We start from the raw sequence: 26,317 nt of genomic DNA on the forward strand, positions 1-26,317 counted from the left end.
GAGTATAACATGTTATTCTATTATGGGTTGCTATGTTTTGAAGTGATATCTTTGTAGGAAAGAATATCAAAATATATATAAACTATTTTAAAGGGGTTGAATAAAACTGTTTAAACTTTGTAAAATTGATCGAGTTTCCAATATATAATATATTTTCACAAGTAATCAGCTCAAAAGCTTTACATATGAACAACTGTATACAACAATATTTAATAAAAATATAAAGATAAAGGGGATTTAGTAACCTAGAAGTAGAAATAACTTTTGTGAACCAAAAGTGGTAATACTGGTCTAAGCAACTTGCGCAGCTATCCAATTCCGTGTTAACTCGTGCTGACTCACTTTTTGTACATTGCATACCTTACCCATTTCAAAAATAGAAAAATCCTAAACAGAAGCTCAGGAATAGATATAGATACAACATGTAAAATGATAAACTAAGAACTTTATATACATACTGTAAATGTATCTCTAGCAAAATTAAATGAATGTATCTGCACGCAGTAAAACGACAAAATGATGCTAACTGGTCGCAAGGCAAATTTTCAGAATAAGTTCGAGTTATTTATCACTGACCTAATGTACGACTAATATATTCCAGTGTCTCGCTGGTGGCTGACACTAAAAATTGGGTGCTAGTGAGCGAGCGGCAAAAAACCTTTGGCCTGAAGGCCTCCAGATCCTGGCTTACTCTCCATACCAGGTTGACATGTGTCAGCCACCTCTGGAATTGCATTCACAAATGGGAAGTTTTGTTGTGTGCAGCTTTCGCTTCCTATTTATTGCTACTACTTCCGAGCCTTGTTTGACCGCAACTGTCTATTTAGTTAGGCTAAATTTCCCATGTAACTTACCTTTCATGTCATTATTCAAAAAAACCTCAGCTCCTACATTTACTTTCCTACCAGAGACTCTTTCATCTTAATAATTTTTAGTGCATACTTTTGATCATTTTTGGCAGCAGTCTACAAACTGTTAGGTCTGTTTTTTTAACCATAATAAGAATTTTTGTTTTCCTTTCCTGACCGCATAACCAATTGAATGGTACAACACATGTTACACTGTTTACAGTTGATCTGTAGGCCATGCTTAGAACAATGTTTTGTTGATCTATAATTCTGAATGAAATCTTCATTCTTTGGGCACTCAAAATCTATGAATATGTTGTATTTTTATCCACCTGATAAAATTTAAATCTTTTGCAAGTGCTCCAGTTTTATATATTTAAATAAATATGACATTTAGTTACATAGAAGTTTAGCAATAACAAGGTTATGAATAAGTACAATTATTGAAAACAGTATGTAAAGTAAAGAAATGTGACTTACATAACATAGTTTCATCAGTGCCTTAAGTGTTGAAATTCACGTCAATATATAAAGAGTATGTGACTTACTAAAACTGAGCTAAAAATGTTGTATATCTTTTTTAATGAGCTGATTCATTGTTAATAAAATATAAATGGGATTGTAATGGTTGCATGAACTAAATTTGAAAAATTCTAAAATTTCAAAGACGGTGTTGGTTTTATAGCCTAAAATTATACATCTTATTTTTTGACAGCATCAGTGTTTATGTATAACCTAAAAACCAAAAGAAACTAACAGTCCAGCAAGTTGAATAGTAATTTAAAATATTTAGAAATGACAACTCCCAATAATGTTTATATACAATATCATATACTTGTAACAATATTTGTTAACCTTCAGAGAATTCAACGTTCAATTGGACTGAGCCTTGAAAAAACATTTTTGCGCTCTTATTTAAGACATCCAACAAGAAGCATTTTACCTTTGGACAGCCTTGCGGTGTTGTTGTGAGAGAACATATCAAAACACCTGACTATGAAGAAAGAATTGCACTATTCAATCAGTATATAAGCACGAAGATTTGAAAAATGTTTGCTAAATTCAAATATTTTATTCAAATAAAATATATCAAATATTATTATAAATACAAAAATGAGTATTCAAAAATAGCTTGTGGCAGTGTTCAACACTAAATTATTTACTAGGAGAGCATAAAACTGAGAAAATATTTTTATGTGGGGCTATCAGATAACTTTGCACTCTTAAGAATTTATAAATTGCAATGCAAAAATTGAGGAATGTTTTTTTAGTATTAAACGAAGATGATTTTTTTTAATATTATAGGAAAAAGATTCAAACTTGATACAAGTTAGAGTCCTTTTCTATAAAATTCTTTTAAAATGCGCACAATTTAGTAACGTTTAATAATTAAAATATATTACCTTACTGTGAACTTTCAAGGTCTCTGTCAATATATAAAATAATTAAATATATTCAGTTCTAGTTAGCTGCCAACAAAAATATTCACCTGATAAATTATTAAATATTCACTACTTTTAGTTCATCTATTGGTTATCCATTTCTATTCTGAATTGAACTAATTAAAAGTAATAGTATTTCTAATGTTCGCAAACTACCTAAAAATACTAACAAAGCTTTAACTAAAAACTGCCTGTCTTCATATAAAGAGGCACCAAAACTTTTGATGTTTGAACTTGCACCATTAGAAACCTTTTTTGAAATTTGCTTAAATTATGTGTTATTCAGGAAAACTTAACTTACAGTTGAATAAGCTAATGACTTTCTGCAGCAGTTTCAACCATTTAATTAATATCAAATGAGCCAGGTTGAATTGTTTTGTGTGGTAAATCCCCAAAGACTGAATATTTTGACTGCTATACTTACTGTAAGCAGAAACTACTTTTCAGGAGTACTAGTGCCATTTGAAATTGTAAAGTTTACCGATAAATTATGCATGACAGCATGCATAATTGGTGGCTGCAACCAAATTGTTATGATTTTGGTTATTAATTTTCATTTCACTAGATAACAGCAGCATACAGAGGCAGCCACCTACAATAGTTAACAGTTGGCTCTAATAACTGGTTACTAGGCCTACTAGTAGACACTACGCTAACCTCTCACCTTTATGCCTATTTAACCTGCAACATTATTCAGTCAGTTATCAGTAGCCACTAGAAACTCTTTACTACTGTTTTCCAAGTTTGAATTCTTTTCATATAACATCCTTAGGCCTCAGAGGAAGTTGCTGCACCATATATCTTACTTAGCTTTGCAGCACTTCCTATGAGGTGTATTTAGGGATGATGTCACACGTATCTTCATTGTCAGACAACAATCGAAGGTTACCAAAAATCTTCATGAAAGGAGGTAAAGCTAGCATCCATTCCCATAATCCCATTTCTAACACTTCCTGTTTTCATTTGATTCTCAGTATTTATATTATTGTCCGAACTGAGTATTTATAATAAAGGCATTTATGGTGATGATATTCAGCCAGGTTTTAGAGAGTTCCAACACTGTGTTATGAGCTGCTCTTTTAAATAAAGTAATAAATTCCTATTCTTTTTATGTTTCATTGAATTAATTTTTATAGAACAAATAAAACAATTTTTGTGTTGAGTATCAGCCACTTAGCTATTTACTGTGTATGTCAAAATTATGGTTAGATATAAAGCTATTATCCACTTACAGCATACCTTTTCTACCAAGTTCCTGTTTTCATTTGATTTTTAGTATTTATATTTTCGGCTGCACTGGATAGTTCTCATAAAAGTATTTATAGTGATCATACTCAGCCATGTTTCAGAGTGCTCTAACACTGTGTTATAAACTGCTCTCCTAAATAGAGCAATATATTCCTTTCATTTTTATATTTCATTGATTTCATTTTTCTGTAACAAATCAAACAATTTCTGTGTTGAGTTTCAGTCACCCTGCTTTAACTCAGAACATCAAAATAACTAAACTGTTATCACCAACCATTTCTCATCTTCACTACCTCCACCTTACCAATTTCAGAAATGTGCGAAAGCGTTAAATATTTTACATTGTAGAATTTGATGGAAGGTTTACACAGCTGCTTAGTTTTTGTAAATTTTAGCAACATCAGCAGCTTTACACACACTTGTAGAGGATTAAATATATATTCTCAAGTTTTACTTATTGTAACATATAGAGAAACTGTTATGGTCAGGTAGCACAATGCTGTTTGAGTTGTGTTAGGTTAATAAACGGATGTGAATGAGTCTGATAAGTTTTCTTGTGCAAACAATTAAAATCCATCCGTTAAAAAGCAAAAGTTTTGAATCCTGATGAGAAAAAATATATGTTCGGATTAGTAGCATTAAACATATGAAAAGCCGATTTAGTTGGGCTATCCTGTATTGAAAAATCAGATCTAAAAAGTGAGATTTTTAGAGGGGTTCACGACCAATAATAAGACCACAAGAACCATTTATTGTTACCTTTCATAACCATAGCTGTTCAGTAGTAGTGTATAGTAAGGGAAACAATTGATGAAAAGCAAATTGTTAGGCAATGGATACTTCCCCTTTTTTGCTAAAAGTCAAACTGTGCTTAAGCTAGTACTTAATAGTGTTACTAGTGCTCCTAGTAAACACATTCTACAGTGCTTCAGGTAGCTTATAGCTCTTTTGTGGTTAGAGAAGAATATTAGAACCAGAAGGACAAAATAAGCGCGGCTTTTGTATGAATCAGTGTTTTCAATAGATAAGGCCTTGAGTAAGAGCATATTTCAATATATGTCGATTGGTGATAAGGATCCGCGTGGTTTATAACATTTATTTGCAAAAAAACTTATTTGCCAAACGTATATAATGACTAGGTAGCATATTGTTGTTTAAGTTGTTTTATGTTCACAACCATGTGTGAATGAATCCGGCAAGTTTTATTGTGCAAATATTACAAAGGTTCCTTTGTGTCCAACAGATAAAAAGCAAAAGTTTTGAGCCGATATGAAAAAATGTATGTGCCTATTGGCTGCGTTGAACATATGAAAAGCCCAAAGAGTTGTGCTATCCTGTATTGGAAAGGTGCATCTAAAAAGTTAGAGTCTTTGAGGGGGGTGCAATAAGAATAACAATAAGAATGCATGAACCTTTTATTGTTAGCTTTTATAACCATATCTGTTTAGTAGTAATGTATAGTAAGGGAAACAATTGATGAAAAGCAAAATGCTCTGGGTGCTTGGCAAAGGAATTACCCTTTTTGGCGAAGAGCCAAAATGTGCTAAGGTAGCGCTTACCAGTGTTGCTAACGCTCCCAGTAAACACATTACATAATATTTAGGCTGCTTATAGTGCTGCTGGTCTAGTGCTGTAAAAAGCAAATTAAAACTCAGAAACAAGGTAAGACTAAGTGTTGCTTTTGGACAAGTCAGCTTTTCCAACAGACAAGGCTTTGAGAAAGAGCATGCATCAATTCACTATACTAGGCAATAAGAAAGTGTGTAGTGTGTAACATTTATTTGTAAAAAACTCTTTTAAAAACGTTCTGAAATGCTTTTAAGAGGTTTTAATATAAATAGTTTTCCTATTGTAGGTGGAGTGAAGAGAAGTCATGAGATTGAAAGAAGAGTTTAATGATGTGTTGTCAATTTGCTCATTCCAGATGGTTTTGACATTTCTGCACATCTTCTGAGAGTGTTTTCTTCTGGTTTTGGGGCTGCTTGTGATAGAAGAGGTCATACACTGGCGCTTGAAAGTGGTTGGCATTGTCTGTGCAGTCGCTATGTTTCGAAGTTATAAGCCTGTCTGGTATGAAGTAGAAGAACAGCTAAGGTTAAAGTCATACTCCAGAGGGTCATGCTGCACTTTCTACTTGAAAATTTCAATTTTATCTGTTGTGCAGTTCGTTTTCGAAAATGCAGTCCCATCGCTGTGTTTAACAGACCAAAGCTTTAGACCAGTTGCTGGCGGAATTCATCTGTTTGTAGCACACTTTTACTGTTTTAAATGCTTCTGCCAAATATGCTGTATTGGTTTTCGAATGAACCCCCAAACCCTTCTTCGAACTTTATGTGATGTGATTTGTTTGCTGATTGGCTTTTTATCTTTGCTTGTTCGCTTTACTCAGGATACGACGTTGCTTTATTTACTGGCCATGATAGGTTTTCAAAGAACTGTTTGAGTTTTTTCTGAGCATCCAGATGTTTAACAGTTTACATTATAATTAGAGATATAGGTTTGAGTAATAAAATTTGGCGCAAATAATAAATATTGTAACGAAAGATAATGCATGAGTATTAAAGTGTGTCGAAATTCCATTTTAAACACGGGTAGAAAAAATATTAAGCAAATGATACTTACCTTAGTGTATAATGGAATAATGTTCAATCATTGATTAGTTATTTATTATACAATCAAAAACTATTGTTGACCTTTTATATGGGACTTAAAACTGATAGTGCCCAATAAAATCACTTCTGAAGGTCGTATCCAAATTAATATTAATTTTTTGAACTCCCCTGTTTCTTTTTATTTGAAGTTTGTAGGCTATACTTATTGTTTTTTTAGAAAAAAGTATAGGAACGGCTCTCATTTCATCTCAGAAATAACAACTACAAAGATTTGTCATTTGCGGTATTTGCATTTGACTCACTAACTCAAACTATAATTTACCATTTTGATTTCAAATGTTGTGATAGACGAAGAAACAGTAAGTGTAAAGTGTTAATGTTTTCACAGGAAGTGCAGAGTATTATGGCAGCAACAAGAAGCGCTGTGCTTCAATAAAATACCAAAAAGTTAATAATTAGAAAGTTTTATCTGGGATAATTGCCTGCTCGGCATTAGTAACTTCATAAAATTAGTGCTATGTAACCGTGAACATTATTTTTTTAGTTGTTTATGCAATTTTAGATTTTTTAATTCTTGTTTTGTAAGTGCTTGTATTTTTATTAATTTGCTAATTGAATAGTTTTATTTGCTTTAAATAGTGATGCAGCCTCTAATATCTTTAACCAGCTAGCTGGCTGCAATAAATGTTGTTGTTGATATAGAGCAAGTCGATCATTCTTGTTAACTTGAAATTAATAAAGTTACATTTTATAACAAAAATGAGTTTTTTTATCAGCCTCTTTTACACCCATTTTGTAGGTTCTACACAAACCGCAGTTATTTCTAAACTAACACTTTGATGTGACTTGTTACTACTACTACTGCTACTACTACTATTACTACTATTGCTATACTACTATTACTTCTACTACTACTACTACTACTACTACTACTACTACTACTACTACTACTACTACTACTGCTACCTCTACTGTTGCTACTACTACTACTACTACTACTACTACTGCTACCTCTATTGTTGCTACTACCTCTACTACTGCTACTGCTACTACTTCTACTACTTCTACTACTACTAATACTACTGCTACTACTACTATTGATATAATTTTTATTATTACTACTAACAAGGTATTTTTATTTTGTATGATAATCAGTTACCTTTAAAAGTAGTTAAACGTCTAGCACTTAGCATTATATGCATTTTTTTATTATGTCTGTATTAGGATTATCGTAAAATTTAATTGATAAACCATTAAAAAATCTGTTGTTTCTTAGAATTGTTTATTACTGAGGGTAAGTGGAACTTTTTGAATTTAAAAATGAGAAAACTGAAAAAACTAGAAAATATTGGAGTTTATTTATTTGAATGAGACTATTTCATTTATGCTTAGTTTCAAGGGCAAGTGCTTTTTTGTACTAACGAGGTGACAGAAAAACTTGTAGAGAGTTGAACACATGAGTCCTCAGTGGAAGAACATCTGATGCCACTAAGAACATCTGATGCAACTTGTATGTATGGATAAGCTAAAAATCCTAAGCATAAAAGAGAGAAATCTTTCAATGCTGCTATATATTTTTTGTTGTTATTGCAAATAGTTACTGATGCTGACAAGGAAGACACATGTATTAATTGACAGCAGTCTAGTTGACATATGATAAATTGAAAGAGTTGTGCTATCTTGCATCGAGAGGAAGTCTAAAAATTTAGTTTCTGGTCAGCAAAATACACAGCTTACCTACTGCAGTTGTATGTCATTAGATCGAAGTGAGCAAGCAACAAGCTGTTTGACATCTTGCTGACATATTAATGTACAGCTTTTTAAGATTGTCATCGGCCCATTGAAATATATAATGTGTACTATAACTGGTTCATCTTTATACCTTAAGATTATTTTCTGTCACTCATTGGGGAAGACCTTATTATAATTACCCATCTCAATCAATATTCTAATAATAAATGTGAGTCATTGACTTTCCACAAACACCAGCTCTGGGAGCTGATCAAGTTTAGAGAAAACTTCTGTGGAGCTGAACCAAACAATCCTGACGATTTTTAAAAGAGATAAACATAGTACTTCTTTCTGATTAGCTTCTTTTTTCTTTTAGTTTCCTTTCTGAATGAAACTGTTTTATAAAATTAAATGAATTTGAATAACAAAACAAATAAATATTACAAGTGTGAAATTTATGTTCAGTGTAATTATTTATGGCTATTGATGTTACCATACTTGCAAAGTTGGGCACAGCAGCAAACATCTAAATATATTTTAAAACAGAATCTTCAAGGTGTGAAGTTAACATAATTATGATAAAAAGTACAATAAATACAAGTGGTGCTGATGTTTTTGTGTAAGTTTAATGTTTGATTGTTGTTGATAACAGTTCCTTTTTAAAAAATAGTGAAAGTAGTGAGACACACTTCAATAAACTCTAAATTAAAATATTTTGGTTTGTGTACCTAAAATGATTCAAATTACATAAAGTGAAATCTTTCGTTATACAAAACACAGTCACACCCAGCTGCGAGATAGGTTGGTGAAAAGAACAAACACTGAAAGCACACACTTCAAGCTCTGGCAGCACACGCCTCTTGTACATGCTGCTAACTTGTTACGAAAGAGTAAGAAAACTGATAGTAGCATTAATTAGTTATCGCAAATCAGTGGTTCTTAACCTTTTTTGCCACATTCCCCCTTTTCCAAACCTAAAGGCAGAAATTCCCCTCTTCCCAACTTCTTCAAATGATGCACTGCAACTAAATAGTGAACTTTTTTTACATATATAACTTATATACATATACATATATACACATGTATATATGCATTTATTACAGTCATATTTAAGTGGAATATTAAAAATGAATGTATATTAAAACTCAATACATCTATCATTGTAAGATAGTGAGCAGACTAGTGCGATTTCTGTGTTTGTTTGGAGCTGACCAGAAATTTGATGTTAGGAATTGTTGTCGATAGGGCACACCGTAGGTCAGCTTCTACTTCCAGACGGCTTCTTGATTTGCTCTTTATGGTTAGCATTGCTGAAAATACTGACTCGCAAAGATATGTGGAAGCAAATGGTATGATCATCTTGAAAGCGGCCAGGCCTATGTTGGGATACAATCTTTGTGTCTGAACCCAAAAGTGCTCTATTGATAGCTCCTTGAAGTCATCTTTTAATGCAAAGTTGTTTGTCAGCTCCAAAAACTCCTCCTCAAGCTGTTCTGGAATCTCGTGGACATTGCACCTGAAAGGGTCGCGGGTCAGACTCATCAATTGTTCTGTCCTAGGATCTAACTTTGGAAAATATCTCTCAAACTCTGCTATCAAGCTGTTCAAGTAATGCTTTATGTCGGTTAGCAAAGAAGCGGATGGAGCTTTCTTGTCAACTAATGAATGCAGAACTGGAAATGAAACTCTTACATTCCCAGTAGCCAGTCTTTCCACCCAGAGTTTGAGCTTGTCCTTGAATGCATTGATACTATCGGTTACATTCAACAAATTTCTGTCTCTACCTTGCATCTTTGTGTTCACTTCATTGATTGAACCAAATATGTCAACCAGGTAAGCAAGACACTGATGGAAGCCTTCCACCTGCATTGAAGCCAGTAGTCTGGGTTTGTTATGAGTTTTCAAGAACCCATTTACCTCGGCTCGTAGATTGAAGAAACGCAGAAGCATGTTACTCTTTGATAACAATTGAACTTTGGTGTGGAACAATAGTGATGAGTGCACAGCACCCATATCTTTGCATAACTTGTAGAAGAGACGCGTTTGCAAGGCAGAGCCTTTGATAAAGTTTACTACTTTAATCACTGAAGAAAGATGTTCCTGCACTCCTTTGGCAAGAGTTTTTGCTGCTAGCACTTGTCTGTGAATGAAGCAATGGGTACTCACCCCTAAAGGATTCTTTTCTTTTACCAACTGTGCAAATCCAGCACGACAGCCAAGCATAGCTGGAGCACCATCAGTGCGAACTACAATTAGTTTGCCCCAGTCCAGATGTTCTTTGCTGAAGAAGTCGGAAACCGGGTTCATAACATCAGCAGCTGTGGTGGTCTATGTTAGAGGACTGCAGAACAGAAATTCTTCCTCAATTGTCTCTCTGTGTACATAGCGTGCAAACACCATCAGCTGTGAAATGCTAGCAACATCAGTGGACTCATCAAGTTGAATGGTGACCATGGGAGATGACTTGATCTTTTCAATTACTTGCCTCTTTATGTCTGCAGACATATCACCAATCCTCGATTTCACCGTGCTGTCTGAGAGGGATAAATCAGCTATCTTTTGAGCAGCTGTGTCTTCGAGAATAATCTTAGTACACTCCAGCAGACAAGATTTAACTAACGTTTCACCAATGGTGTGTGGCTTCTTATCTCTGGTGATGTGGTAAGACAGAGCATAAGATGCCTCGGTAATGGCCTGTGCCTGGATAAGAAAGCTGCCAGTTTTCCAGGAATCCAGTTTTGCCCGCTTGAGTTTTCTCTTTAGCTTCAAAAAACAAAACAGCTTTGATTTATCCGTGCATTCTGCATGTTAATTTCTTAAGTGTTGCTTAAGTTGATGTGGTTTTATGGAGTTGTTTGCGAGCACTTTCATGCACAAAACACATTGTGGTACTTCGATGCTGCTTTTTATCATACAAGTGAATCCCTAGTTAAGGTCAGAATCATCATATGTTCGTCTTTTTGTCTTTGACATTTCTAACACCTACAATATGGGATATGCAATCAAAATATTTGAAAACGTTCAATATCTACATGAGCAAAACATCATACATATGTTAGGCTACAGAGCAAATTGTCAAAATGTTATACATTTATGCAAACCAAATCGGTAACTGAACAGTTAATGTTGCAGGCTAATTAACGGCTAATGTTGTTAATAACTAACATTCTGACAGTCTAGTGTGTTGTGAGAGATCATCAGGTGTAATAACCAACTGCAGGATTATAATTAAATGTATTAGGTTGGTCCATTACTGCAGATAGTAGTGCGATGGGTAGTCTAAGAATTGATGCAATTCACAATTATTTGCAAAACACCACAATTAAATTTTCAATTCTTTAGTTATCCCCACTTTATTGAATCAATTCAGTTCTACCAAATAGACAAAACCAATTATCTATCAAATCTTACCTAAAATTGACTTATGACACTTTATCACATTTACAATAAACATAATTCACTAACTTTTCTACGCAAGTTACTTCATTTCCATACTTTGGTAAATAACCAATATTACGCATGGCAATATGAGCATAAAAATACGCAGACCTTTCTGAATGACGAGCATATTTATTTATAGATAAAAAAATTACTGTAAAGAAATAAAAACTGCATAAATAGCTTATTTTCATGGCACATGCAATGCACAGAGCTGCAACATATTAGCACATACTACATATTAATGACCATTAAAATATACACAGTGATGTCATGTGGAAGCGTGCCGTCTTATGGAAGAGCGTAGCCAGAAAAATTGGACCTCGCTGATATCTTCATTGTGGTGCATATCAAATTACAGATTGGATTCACAGCTAGTCATGGTTTACTACTTCATCCAATGCATTAACATAAGTTAACTTATTGGATGAACAATAACATTACGCCCAACGTAAAGTTGGACGGAATGCCTTTAGCCCATACTGTATGTTATCTGAGGCACATTCTGAGACACGCCAGTGTCTCAGATCTGGTCAGTGTAATAATTAATGTCTGTAGCAGCGTGTTAACTCATGTACAAACAAGATACATAATTGTTGATCTCTGCAAAGGTTATGAAGACAGAAGAGGATGTACAAAAGGTCGACATGGAAATTTTAGCAATGAATCAGCGATTAGAGGTTAAGATGGCAAAGGGATGCAGGCAGAATTAAGTTCCTGAAGGAAAAGCCAAGTCGTGCTGAGTTCTACCTCACGACTCTGTGCAAATCTGAAGTAAAACCAGGGCAACTCCGGAGCCAGGCTAAGCAGGAGCTGATGCTTGGTTATAGTAGTCCAGGCATTTCCAATAATTAACCACCCTGCCGCTACCAGCGTAAAAGTCATTAATACAGACTCGCTATCTCGCAGCTGACTGCAGACTATGGGTATACAAACGCAACCCCAGCAAGAGGCAATTATTTAGGCTCTATATATCACAGCCGACAGCAGACTGTATATACCAGTGCAACCCTTTGATCCAAACTCTGTAAGTCACACAAAAGATGCGATATACTTGAATAAATTTGTTATAGTATCATAGTATGTCTCACCATACTAACCAAATTCCGACTTCCACTTAGATGCAAAAACAACTGTTTATATAAGCGAGCAGAAGCAAACTCAACATGATTGGTTATTACGCATAGTTGGAATTTGTAGGTCGAAATAGCGGTTACTTTTTATAAGAACAACTACTATTTACAAGTAAATACATGATATAGAATTTTGGCTACATTTTTGATATGCATTAATTATTATGGAAAAAAAGCTGATAACAAAACAAGCAATCAACAAATATTCTTCCTCTACTTTTGGTAAATTTTTGGTTTGTGAGACTAAAGGACCAGGTGTCTGTATTTATTCCAGCAAGCGCCTTAGTTTCCGTTAGACGTTGAATCACGTCATCATTTGAATCTTTTAGTTGGATACAAACCCCTGATTCATTTGCTAGCTTAGTTTTATCCTTTGCTTCCATCTTCTCCTCTGCCCTTTTCAGTGTCACCAACATCTGATAAGGAGTTGTCCTTTCACTTCAACAGTTAAAAAATTTTTTTTCATAAAATCTACACCAATTTACTAAATATCACACAATGAACTTCATCAACATCAAGGAATAAAAAAGAGCAAGAAGAGACTGATGGTGTTCTAAAATCAAACTTTCAGAAATCTATAAAGTGCTTTTGTCTAATGATTCTGAGAAGATAACTTTGGTTTCTAGAATTCGTCTTTGATTACGCTTGTACATCAAGTCATTGAGGTCGGCTAAGTGAAATAGACAAGTAGAAATTGTTTAGTCACAAACAAGAGCTGTAGTTCAAGTACCCACTTCCTCTAGTGTTTATGATAGGTAAGGACCCTACATCAAATAATGCAATATCCTTGTGGTCATCTTTGCCTACTTTTTATAGTTCTATCAGGAGAGAAATTTTAAAACTACTTATTTAATAATTAATTGTAATAATGTATAAATTTTAATTTTTTTTACAACAATTGTTGTAATAATTATTTGATGTTTAAATAAGAATAAAAATATGAATTGTTTGTGTGCGTTTCCTTTGAATGTAATAATACAATGGTTTTATGGTTCTATGTGTAATGGTTAGCCTCTGAACCTTGAGTTCAATTTCTCCCAAGACAAATTTTGACCGTAGACAAAGTGGCACTTCTGCCAACAAAATAAGACTGCTGCTATAAAGCAAAATTGAAATAGCAACTCAATGGAGATAGGCGCTACTATAATAGTTCTCCTTGATATTGATTTGACAGGTCACCGCTGTTGCAATGATGAGCCCAAGTATCCAATAGGTTGAGATTGCAAGGCCTACAACTATTTATAGGCAGTTATCCTATAATTAACAGTAACATGCCAGTGGTTTGGTTTCAAGTATCTGTAAACTGTATTTCCTTCAGAAGATCAAAAACCACAATTATTCTGTCAATACTCGCTAGCCAAAGCAAAAATAACAATACACTTGTGTACTTAGCCCTATTAGTTATGGCTTTTCTAGGTTCAATAATTACCTGTCTACAAGGCGTGTAGTGATGAGGCATATAATGACAACTCCTTCTGCTGGCAAGGGGCTGAATAAATTATCTTCTTTGTAGTTTCCTGGCTTTCCACCTCTGTGCGTAAACTGTGTCTGCTGGGTGTCTTTTTTGATGAATCGATCCTCTGCAGGCTGTTTGCTACAGGTTCCTTTGCCTTATATTAGCCTGTCTCTATCACTATGTTTCCATGATGCGCAGTGCTTCGGAGTTGCGCTATCTCCGAATCATGGAAACGGCGTCTTCGCACTGAAATCACTGCGCACTGATCAGTGCGAAGCCAGTGCAAATTCGCAGCAAGGAAACAGCGACTGCGCAGTGGCTGCGCATAGCCCTCATGCCGTGGAGACAGATTTTTCGATGGCCGTAAACTAATACAAAGGTTGTCCTGCTAATCTTGTTTTTTCACTATTCTTCCGATCTTCTTTCACATAAATTTAATTATAGTCTGCATTCACGAGGATGATGAGGTGATTACTTTCCTGGACTTTGTTATCGATGCCAACACTTCGAAAAATAGGTGGCAAGTCCTAAATTAACGTTTAAATAATATATTACTTAAAAATACTTATTAAAAATATATTACTATGTAAAAAGTGTGTTAAGGTTTGTAAAACCTTGTGAATGTGTATTGTAAATAAAAGTATAATGACGACAGAGTAATAAAAAAGACTGTTTATGACGTTCGGTATCCGTGATCGATTCTATTTCTCCATCAGGCGATTCGATTTATACAATTTCTCTTCTCTGGCTAATTTGCGGTATTTGCTGAAAACCACTGCGCAGCATGGAAACGTACAATCCCCTCGACTTCGGAGGGGGCTGCTTCGCAGTACTGCGCACCATGGAAACATAGTGATTGTGCCCTCTTTTGGCTGCTTGGCTCGCTGCCAAGTACCTGTCTCTGGCTCGCTGCCAGATGCGCTCTGCTTTGGCTTGCTGCCAGCTCCTCCTTATGTACTTATTCTTGGATTAGTGTCAAATATCATTGGATTCTTACAACATTTTCTTAATGTCTGTTTTCAGTGTCTTTGTTGTCAGCCAGCGTTCTTTTCTGACGTTTGCTATCGGAAGCCTTGACAGTTTACATCTTATGGGATTCCATGACGATGCAATACGCTCGTGAATTAAACTAAGTCAATAATTTTTACAAGATTGACCATAACCCGAAAACCGACAATAGCTGATTTATAATAATTGGACTTTGCTATAATACTCATCCTGAGACAGTTCTAATTATTCATCTTACATAAAGCAAAAGAGATGTTCATATTTCATGTTATTCTAGATTCATTACATCAATTATAGTTTTTAAAACATTAAACTCATGCATAGTTATATTATGATTTTACAAAGTCACACTATCTATAATAAATGATATCATAAGTTATATCTACAAAATGTGTTGTAAATATTAGATTAGTTAATGACTGGTTGATGCTTCGATATATATATATACATATATATATATATATATATATATATATATATATATATGTATATCCTTGCTTGTGCTTGTCCCTACAATTGGTTAGCATATGGTCATACATCTTCTTCATGTGTAGTGGTGACATCATGTATAGTCAAGCTTGTTAATATCTCTTCATCAGCTTGTAATGGTTAGATGGCTACTATGCTCGATAAATGGAAGCATAGGGATAATACATCATTTATTACACAGTTTGTAGCAGTGGAGAGAGACTGCCGTTTCTTTTTAGTTTTTCCAAGGTTCCTATGCTAGCGTTACCTGTCAACCAATTTAGTTATAAATTGTTTTGACAAATAACGCACTGTTTTAGCAAGGCTTTTAACACGGATGCTGTCCGTGTCATAACTTCTATCACTGATGCAATTCTATGCAATCCTATGCAATCCTATACAATCTTATGCAATCCTATCTCTGCAGTCTGGCACACTGATCTGTCTGAGCTTCCAATACTGATGTATTCCTAGCTTGACAGTGTATCACGCTTTTGTTTTAGCATTACAATGTCCAGAATGCCAGTTTTAGCGTGATTGCTGCTTTCTGCATACTTTCAAACTTTCCAACCCTGACAGTTCCCAAAATATATTTATTACTGGAGCCCTAGCTAGGCTCCTACAACTTAGTTTAATTTTTATTTTTTTTCCTTATTGGTCTATTTTCTTGATTAACCCTTTTCTTATTAGTAGTTTCATCCCAGATTTATTTTGCCACCAAAGTTGTCTTCCCTTAGCAACAGTTTCACATTCTGAAGATCCTGTCATGAAGCGCTTCCATAGTTGAATGAACTCCCCTTCAATTTTCTGTTGATAAAAATCACACTTAGTAGTTGGCTACTGTACTGCATATGTATAGGTTATTTAGATTGGGATTTACATCCACACCTTTTCTTTTTCTCTAATCTCTATTGGCTTTTAGTAATACATGTAAATGTAAACTTTTAAAAAGTTTATAAAGTTTTAGCTTTTTCTTTTAGGTTTTTCATTTCTTTTCCCTTCTCTTCTTGACCTTTCATGTGTGCAAAATCATCTAAACAAATGTTACCCTACCCTAGAGTACAATCTGGTAGATGCTACTTATTCTTTGTGTGACTTCATTGGTCTTTCTCTTTTCAGTTAGCATTTGTATACATCATAACTTTTATCACAATGATACAACTTAACAATTTTCACAATATAGAACATGAGGTGGTAATTCCACGCCATTTTTACAACAGCCTGCTAAGTGAGGACAACTCGTATGCATATGCTAGATATCTCAATCATCTATCCTAACCTCTGTGCTGTGTGATGCATTGTTTACAGGGTGTTTGTGCTCGGAATAGATGACACGATGCTAGCAAATGTTGTTCTATGCCTAAAGGTTATTTGGTCTATCATGCATTTTTTGGGCATAAATATTCCATTGAACCAGTGCCCATTACCTGTATTATTGCTTGAAGTAATATTTATAACAAATCAATTCCAGTTTGTGAATTCAAACTTTCTGTATCAATCGGCTTGAAGTAATTGCTCAGCTAAGAGATCAAATGGCAGTTGATTTCTTCTATCCTTTTATTAATTTGGCAACAGGAATGTTTGTTCCTCAACTAGTATTATACACATTGACAATCACAACAGGTAGCTGAGGTATGTGAACCAGGCAGGTGACTAGTCATGACTGGTGTCAAAGCTCTGACAAAATGGATATCTTGCAGACTGAAATGCCCCCTGATATCTTGTTATACAATAAACACACCTGACATTTAGACTCCTATGTATACAACTCACATCAATAACTGTTTTATCAGACTATTGCAACACTCATAATGCCAGCTGTTGCTAAGAGGTCATGAAAATAGTGTATTTTATCTAAACCATTTGCTGTCAGTAATTCTACTTTATCATGGCGACAAGAAGGAGCAGCTTTTAACCTGAATAAAGCAGACTTTTTCAGCCCTCAGGACAAAAATCAGCTATATGAATTGTAAAAAACAGGTATTTTAATCTGGTTGATTTTCTCATGAAAAAACCTCAAGTTTTGTTTTGTTTGATAAAGAACCAGGCTTCATCACGTAGAGTACGTATTGACATCTAGTAACTTATAACTATAATCAGCTATAACTATTATAGCTCAGATCGCAAGTATCGAGAGGTACCACTATCGTTTTGTTCAAAGTATTGATGGATAGCTTCTGGTGGAACAGTAACCTTTTTTATACTCACACACTTCTATGCAATAATTGTTGTTATTAATTCTACATATTCAGAAATTTTATTTTGTTTTTTTCAGATCACGATAACTGCATCATTACTTATATCAAAAACTGATATTTTAACCTGGTTGATATTCTCATGAAATAACCTTATATTGTATTTTGTTTGTTAAAGAACCAGACTTCATCTCGCTGAGAACAAATGACATCTAGTAACTTCCACCTATAATGGGCTACAACCATTATAACCATTGCAGCTTAAGCCTTAAGCAGGCACGCGGTAGGCATGTCGGCTGTGGGCAGGCAGATCGTAAGCAGGCAGGCCATAAGCATGCAGGTCGTAGGCAGGCAGACCGTAGGCAGGCAGGCCCATTCCGTGCCCGGCAGGCCGGGCAAGGAATGGGCAGATCAGCTCATTGCTCAATGTAAGAGGCGAGGCCTCACCTACTAATAGTATCGGCTGACCTGTTCAAATTGGCAGCGCATTGGCTAGAGCTTTTTTGTGAGGCAAGACTTATCGTGTATGCAAACCCTTGTGCTTTTGCAGCTGATCGCTTGACGACGATTCGACCACTGTACGCTGAAGCAATCCGCAACTGATCGCTCGGCAAAGCAAAGGATTGGAACAATCAAAAACCAATACGACTGGCGAGTCACAAGGGTACACTGTCCTTTAAAAAGTGTCATGATATAGATTTATGACATAAATACTTACATATAACATATATACATATATATATATAATGTATATATGAAATATATATGTTGTATATATATATATACATGTACATATATATATGTACATGTATGTATATAAATGCATATATAGATATATATGTGACGGGTAGTTTCATTTTCAATACAAACGAGGTCAGATCACACAATTGTTTTTTAGCCCAATGTAATAGAAAAATTTCTCAGCTTTTCAAAACTGTTTTTGGAATTAAAACCGAAGCAACTTAACCTGATATATAGGTTTTTATCGAAGAAGGTGTTGGTCAAGATGGTCGACGCAACAAATTGAGAAATTTGTCTTTAAACCATAACTGTCACATACAACTTTTATTGTATATTCTAGGTAAATCAGCCACGCTGATTCCGATTTTGTACTCAAAATAAAGATTAGTCCACTAACCTTCAAAATCATCTAGGCTTTTTTAAGGCGTTTCAATACCAGTTTCGAAAACAACACAATCGGCATTACAAGCTCTGCCCATAAATATGTGACCAAACCTAGCTTTTTCAGGAACGGAAGTTAGGAATGTTTAGACCGAATTCGAATAATAGAGATCGGTGTCTTAAAATCTTTTATTATTTAAATCCAGCATGTAAAATAATTTCAGTTTTTATGAAAGGTAGATAAACTATTTAAAATTGCTCGTAGCTTGTTACATGATGCTTAAATGGGCTGAGCACTGAGAAAAATAAGCTCAAAAAGCGCGGTTCTATCACAAGCAAGCGTTGTTATCGCGCTTTTTTAAATATGCAATGCTAAATAGCTGATCTACCTTTCAGAATAGACTGATATTATTTTTAAGGCTGAATTTAGATATTAATGGATTTTAAAACACCCATCTCTATTATTCTAAATTGGTCTAAACATCTCTACGTAACTTCTGTTCCTAAAAAGCTAGGTTATGTCACGTATTTATGGGCGATATTAACACACTGTTAAAAAAGCCTTCATTACTCTGAAAGTTAGTGGACTAATCTTTGTTTTAAGTACAAAATTGGAATCAGCTTGTCTGATTTACCTAGAATATACAATAAAAGTTGTATGGGACAGTTATGGTTTAAAGTTGATGGATTGAATTCTAAACAGTATTGTTTGTTGATGTTTTGGAATGCCATAGCAACCGCAAACGACAGATATTATATTTTCATAAATGTTGAAATCTGTAGGGAAGAGAACATGGGGAACAATATGAAATAGGTCCCGATGATTTCACCTCAATTCAAATACATAAATCACTAAGGTCAAGGTCACATGTTGTGTCGTTGGAAAGGAACACATTAATACACAGTAAAGTAGTTACTACCAAAATGTGTTGCACATTGAATTGATTATTTTGAGTAGAAAATTGATGCAAATGTATCAGTGTAAGAATAATTACCCAATGCACTCACAGAAATTTTACTGAGATGAATGAGTTAGCGTCTTTAGGGTAGACGATTCAGGGCTTCTGAGCCCGGGGAGACAATTTGAGATCAATGTTACTTGTTTAGTAGGTAAATTGGGTTTAAGTTAAAGCAAGTTAAAATTGATTAAAATATTATTAAAATAACATAAATATAATATAATAATGTAATATAAATAAAAAATAAATTAATAGCATTGCTGCTACTGTTTATGATTGACATTTACGTTTCCGTATCAGGGCGATAGAGCTAGCCTTAGTAGACTTTTTAGTAGTCTTTTTGGATTCAGCAGTAGTTGCAGCAGGCGTATTGAGCTGTGATGGCTGTTGAATGGGTATTGGGCGCACAAGATCTCTTTTTCTCTCATCACACAACTCTCTGATTTCTTTGAAAATATATTGCTGACGTTCAACACTCAGACAAGGTGGCGGAATAAATTCAGGCCGCCCTGACCTGGCTGACTCTGCAGACATAAGCTGTATATCTTTACTCTCCACGCTATTGGTATGCTTTTTTACTTGAACATTGTCTGCAGCACAACAACGATTGCTGCACACGCTGTCTATTAGTAATACATTTATTGTACAGCGTTATTGAATTTCTCTATGTAGTACTTTCAAAGATAAAATTAAGGATGGCAAAGAATACACAACAAAGTATACCTAATCTTTCCGCCAATAAGATCATCTGGTGGTAGCTCTTAATTTAGGTGATCCTTTTGCTTTTTGCATGAAAAAATCCACTTAAATCCTTTATTGGACCGAGCACATTGCCACGATCGTCCATGACCATCTGGGCACTGTTTATGCGAGCCGAGCCATTTACTACCTAATTAAATAAAACTCAGATTAGGTAACCAAGAACCTTTAGATAGTTTGTGTATAAATAGCGCAGGCAAGATTTGCAATTTCTTATTTCACTAATTGACAAAATGAGAAACATACCTCAGCTATATCCAAAAGAGAGGAACTCTGTTAGTTCTGTATTTCCTTTTTCAAAATTGAAAATTTGAAAATTTGAAAATTCAGTTCTATCTCCTTGTGCAGCCCATTTGCGACGCGCCAAGCCAAGTACTGTATTACTGTGTTGTTTTTATTCTGGCCACTAAAAAGCGTTTGATATGTATACATAATTTTATCAATACATTTTCAATACAAGCATGAAACTTCAAAACAGTGGTTGTTGCTTGCATACCAACAGTTGTCAGCGTGGAACAAAGCTTTCTCTTCAGCAAGGCCATAGGTCTCTAGATAGTGATGAAAATAGGATACGACGCTGTTGGCTCCTTTTGTCGCACAAGAATCTCATCAATCTGATAATTCACTTGTGCAGGAAAGGTGTCACAGGCCACTCCAAATAGAGCATGCACATGCGGGGTTTTAAAATAGAGTGGCCTAGCTTGCTGTGGGTTGGCAGGGCAGTGGACCTAAGAATTATACAAAACAAAAATTTGTTGTTTTCTATAGACATGCAAGTACATTGTACATTTATATTTTTATTTTTAAATGCATATTTTCATTTATAAATTTGATTGTTTTTATAATTCTTAATTAGCGTTTGCAATTGCTAATTGCCAATTATTAAAATTCAGCAATGTTTCAACTTAAAACAGTACATTCATAGCCTTATACCATGTAATAGTTGAGTAAATATTGTTATATTTTGGGCTGTGCGTGCGTTTTTGACGAAAATACAAAATAAGATTTGCGTTTTGTAACAAGCAATAAGAAATGCTTTAAAAATGTTTTTGACCTACCAGCTGTGCATAATCAAATCGGTAGTGAGCAACAGGAGATCCAGTTAGAGGAGTGTTGGTACCAAGCTTAGAACCTTCTGTTGGATATTGTCGTGACGACAGGATCTCTACACTACGACTGTTATCAGTAAAACTTGGCTGAAATTTTCCATCTAATCCATCATTCTCCAAATCTAAATCGATCTTACTGCTTCGAAAATTACTACTACTTGTTTCTCCACACCATAAATCTAAATAATCCACATCGACCTCTTCAATGTCTTTCCAAAAGTCACCACCATCGATATTGCAGTGAGACATTTTAAAACGCGATACGTAAATTGAATAACCGGAAATGAAATGTCGCCATTTTTGTTGTCCTTAGCAACCACTTCAAAATCCGAAAAACAGTCTAAAAAGCATCCTAGCTAATCAAACAAAAATCTTCAGCCAATCTTCAGAAATGGATTCCTGACATATGATTCGCCCTAGAAAACTCATGACCTCAAATAACAAAAGTCTAAGCTGCGTGGAGAAGTTTCACTTTGAGAGCCTATTGTGCGCTATATGAAATGCTGAGTTTGTATTGAATAGGATACGCGCTGTCACATATGTAGCAGTCTGTTAGTTACTCGTATACGACTTAATAGAGTTAAGCTTCCAGTAACAAAGTTAGTTCCTTTTAATGACCGCTCTTTGTGCATTTAGCTCGTTAAGTTCACAACTTCCGTGGCATAATAATTTTATCTATCGAATAACTGTTATAGTTACTCCTTTACTGCATTAGGATAATATATATATATATATATATATATATATATATATATATATATATATATATATATATTCCAAAGTAGTGTGTTAAAGCTGCCAAATAGTGCTCAATGAGTGATCAGAGCTAATATAAAATTTATTCATGTAAAACCTTAGATAAAAAAAACTTCATTACTATTAGTTTCATGTCTGTTACGCAGACAATCATCAGATAAAATTGTTTTGGTCTGACTGAGTTATATATGCAAGAGAGGTGTAATTACTATAACGACTGATAGCTGTGTAATTGCATTTCGTAGTGTGTATTTAGCAAAATATCAGCATGTGGAAGCTAGCTCGTTACGCTTGTTGAGTGAGCTCATTTCTGGCTTTGTGAGAATGATGTACTTTTCTGATATGCACAGGTTACAACGCTTGGTGGCTGGGTCGTATGGCCTTGCGTGTTGAACGATTTTCCATTTAATTGTATACGGTGTTTTCAGGCCTTTTAGCTGCCAGATGTAGTTACTAAGCTGTGTGGCAGATTGCTTGTCCTGGTGCCTGAAAGATGATATGTGGCCGCTGAATCGTGTCTTAAAGGTATTTTCTGTGAGGCCAATATAACTTTCTGTAGGTTTGCTACCGTCGTCTGCGGTGACTACAGCTTGGTAAATGAGCGACTTGCTAAGACAGTTTCCTTCGAGAGGGCATGCGTTTGGTACGCGACAGTTGCATGTTTTGTTGTTTGCTGGGTGCGTCGAGGCGTTGTTCAGAAGCTTCTTATTGTGATTGTTGATGATTTGTTTGATGTTAGGCATGCAGCTGTAGCCAATCTTTGTGTTGTTTTTATTAAATAGCTTTCTTAGAGGGTGATTGCTCGGAAAAGATTTATTTAATATTTTGATGAATGTCTGACCGATGTTATTTGCCACGTTTCTGCTATATGGTGGGTTGAACCATGTGATTTTTCTTCGTCGCCTGTGTTGTTTAGTTGGTGTAGTGGTCTCATGGGGTGTGAATTTCAGCTGGTGTGTATATCCGCTTGTTGTCAATGCCTGCTGGTACGGTGGTGCTGCTCGGTTGAACTCATTAGCATCGGATGAGATTGCTGATAGTCGGTGGTTGATTGCTTGAGGTAGCTGCTTTATAATGCAAGGTGGGTGGATGGATTGAGTGTGGATGTATGACGGGATGTTATTGGGTTTGTTGTACGGTGAGTATTTCCCAGTTGTTAGGTCGAAGGTGACGTCTAGGAAGTGTGTCACATTTTTGTTGGTTTCGGCTGTGATGTTTAGTCCGTGCTTCTTGAATATAAGGCAGAGGTCTTTTTTTGGTTTTTCGGCCTGGCGGGGTGTAGATCCTGTTACTGCTAAACCGCCATCTCTATACAGTCCTAGGTTGATGTTGTGCTTTTTACTGATCTCGTGTAGTAAGAATGAGCCAATTAATTTGCACGTTTCTGCTCCATCGTAACTCCCCATTGTCACGTCAAAATGGGAGTTTTCTCCCTTTTTGCCCCACGTTGTATTTCCGTTGAATAACACTGATTGTTTGGTGTGCATGATGATGTCTGTGTCCTCAGGTGTAATGTTATCGTAGTTCGATGCAAATTTCAATGCTGATTGGAAGAGTTCGGCTGAGATAAAGGGGTAAAAATTGACTACGTCTAACTCTATAAAGATAGCTCTATCTCTGTTATGGATATTTTTAAACCAGGTAATGACTTCTGCGGTGTTTTTCCACTGGTTGATGTTTAGACTCTTGCTGATGTTACAGTTTATGCGGTCGAGAATTGCTTTGCTTATGCATCCGATGTTTGATTTAGCAGGGTTTATTAATCTACATGCAGGGTTCTCTTTGAAGTTAGTTTTGTGGTCTTTCAATGTGATAAATGCGTCTCGTTGGGTCATGCCGTTAATTCTGTCGTCTAGGTCGAGAGTTGTAGTGATCTTTTTGGCTTCTCTGTTAATACTGTCTGTTACGTCAGCATCGATCTTTTTGTATGAGTTGGTTATGCTGTTTTGGAGTAGTCGGTTGTAATCGGCAGTGCCTATTTTGTAGAAGTTTGACGTCTTGTCAGCTGGGACTACCATTGATTGTGGGTTGTTAGTGATGTTCGCCATGTCTTTGGATAGTATCTGTTAGAAAGTGCACGACTGCTGTTGCCTGAATCTTACGTTGCGTATCATATAAGCCATTTCTCCTTCGAATTTCTTTAGTTCGTGTATTTGCGGTGGTGATTTGCGTGAGTTAAATCCGAATGTTTCTTTGCTTTCAGATGTGATGTGTGGGTTCAGGTAGAAAAATGCTTTCCATCGCATTCTCTTTATAAGGTGTTCTACTTTTTCTACAAGTCGTTTGGTATACTCTTGTTGTGATGGTATGCGGATGTTCTTGGCTGAGTATCCAAGGTTTATACAATCCATGTTGGCGTCTTTAAGCGGAGAGTGCTCTACTGTTTATGAGGAACGTATATATTCCAAAGTAGTGTGTTAAAGCTGCCAAATAGTGCTCAATGAGTGATTAGACCTTAAATACACCAACTAAACAACACAGGCGACGAAGAAACATCACATGGTTCAACCCATCATATAGCAGAAACGTGGCAAATAACATCGGTCAGACATTCATCAAAATATTAAATAAATCTCTTCTGAGCAATCACCCTCTAAGAAAGCTATTTAATAGAAACAACACAAATATTGGCTACAGCTGCATGCCTAACATCAAACAAACCATCAACAATCACAATAAGAAGCTTTTGAACAACGCCTCGACGCACCCAGCAAACAACAAAACATGCAACTGTCGCGCACCAAACGAATGCCCTCTCGAAGGAAACTGTCTTAGCAAGTCGCTCATTTACCAAGCTGTAGTCACCGCAGACGACGGTAGCAAACCTACAGAAAGTTATATTGGCCTCACAGAAAATAACTTTAAGACACGACTCAGCGGCCACATATCATCTTTCAGGCACCAGGACAAGCAATCTGCCGCACAGCTTAGTAACTACATCTGGCAGCTAAAAGGCCTGAACACACCGTATACAATTAAATGGAAAATCATTCAACACGCAAGGCCATACGACCCAGTCACTAAGCGTTGTAACCTGTGCATATCAGAAAAGTACATCATTCTCACAAAGCCAGAAATGAGCTCACTCAACAAGCGTAACGAGCTAGCTTCCACATGCCGACATTCTGCTAAATACACACTACGAAATGCAATTACATAGCTATCAGTCGTTATAGTAATTACACTTCTCTTACATATATAACTCAGTCGGACCAAAACAATTTTATCTGATGATTGTCTGCGTAACAGACATGAAACTAATAGTAATGAAGTTGTTTTTTATCTAAGGTTTTACATGAATAAATTTTATATATACATATATATATATATATATATATATATATACAGTCAAACATGGATAACTCGCCTTCGGATAGCTTGAACACATGGTTGACTCAAACTGTTTTTGGTCCGCTCCCACGTAATGATAAATTGCTTTAGATAACTCGACCTCAACTCTGTTAACTCAAAGGTTTTCGCCCAACGGCTAGCAAAACGGCCGTTATCGCTTTAAAAAATCACTTCATTCTAAGCCATAGAGGTAAACCTCAACTTTTTGTAGTTCATAGGCTTCGTTATTACCATCATTGGCAAAATCTTTTTGTCATTGTTTTTTCAAAGGGTTGGTGAAATTTGATTTTTACCAAACATCCGCTTAGCGATGGCCCTTCGAAAGCAAAAAAATGTGAGGTAACCTTCGCACAAACTTAAAAAAAAATTGGCAAAATTCATCTTGGTTAAAGCGCTCAGAGAAAAAAGATTTTTTTTTCTGAGCATGTCAACAGCGTTCAAGTTTTGTCGACATTAATATAAAAACGTCCCGGCAATAACATCACCTCAAACAACAAACCAATCTCCAGTGATAGAAAAATCTCTATACTTTTCGATAAGTATTTTTTAAACTTTACATTAGAAGCATTTAAATTGAAACAAGCGATTTATGCTTTTGATTTATATTATAGTTTGTATATGTACATATATCTACTAATAAATAAATACATAGACTTGTGACAGTGCTCTGATAACCTGAACG

General features: G+C 35.3%; 2 protein-coding genes across 2 annotated transcripts in view; both read right to left on the reverse strand.

Annotated features, from left to right (window-relative positions):
• The window catches only part of LOC137398469 (small ribosomal subunit protein uS13), a 334,967-nt gene that overhangs the window by 120,555 nt on the left and 188,095 nt on the right, over positions 1–26,317 (reverse strand). The gene's annotated exons all lie outside the window — the stretch shown is intronic.
• On the reverse strand, positions 5,454–10,188 carry LOC137398009 (protein FAM200A-like). Its single transcript, XM_068084108.1, has 2 exons — positions 9,094–10,188; positions 5,454–5,627 (listed from the first exon to the last, which is right to left on the reverse strand). The coding sequence occupies exons 1-2, from the start codon at positions 10,186–10,188 to the stop codon at positions 5,454–5,456; spliced, it is 1,269 nt and encodes a 422-aa protein (XP_067940209.1).

The sequence above is a fragment of the Watersipora subatra genome, chromosome 6 (assembly GCF_963576615.1).
Source record: "Watersipora subatra chromosome 6, tzWatSuba1.1, whole genome shotgun sequence".
In the NCBI taxonomy this organism is placed as follows: Eukaryota; Metazoa; Bryozoa; class Gymnolaemata; order Cheilostomatida; family Watersiporidae; genus Watersipora; species Watersipora subatra.

Bases quoted from the DNA above. Each gene is read 5' to 3' on its own strand.
- LOC137398009 (XM_068084108.1), bottom strand. From the start codon at position 10,188: ATGAACCCGGTTTCCGACTTCTTCAGCAAAGAACATCTGGACTGGGGC. The intron at 5,628-9,093 runs GTCAGCTCCAAA...CTTTAACCTTAG, and splicing joins TTCCTAACATCAAATTTCTG to CTGTTCTTCTACTTCATACC.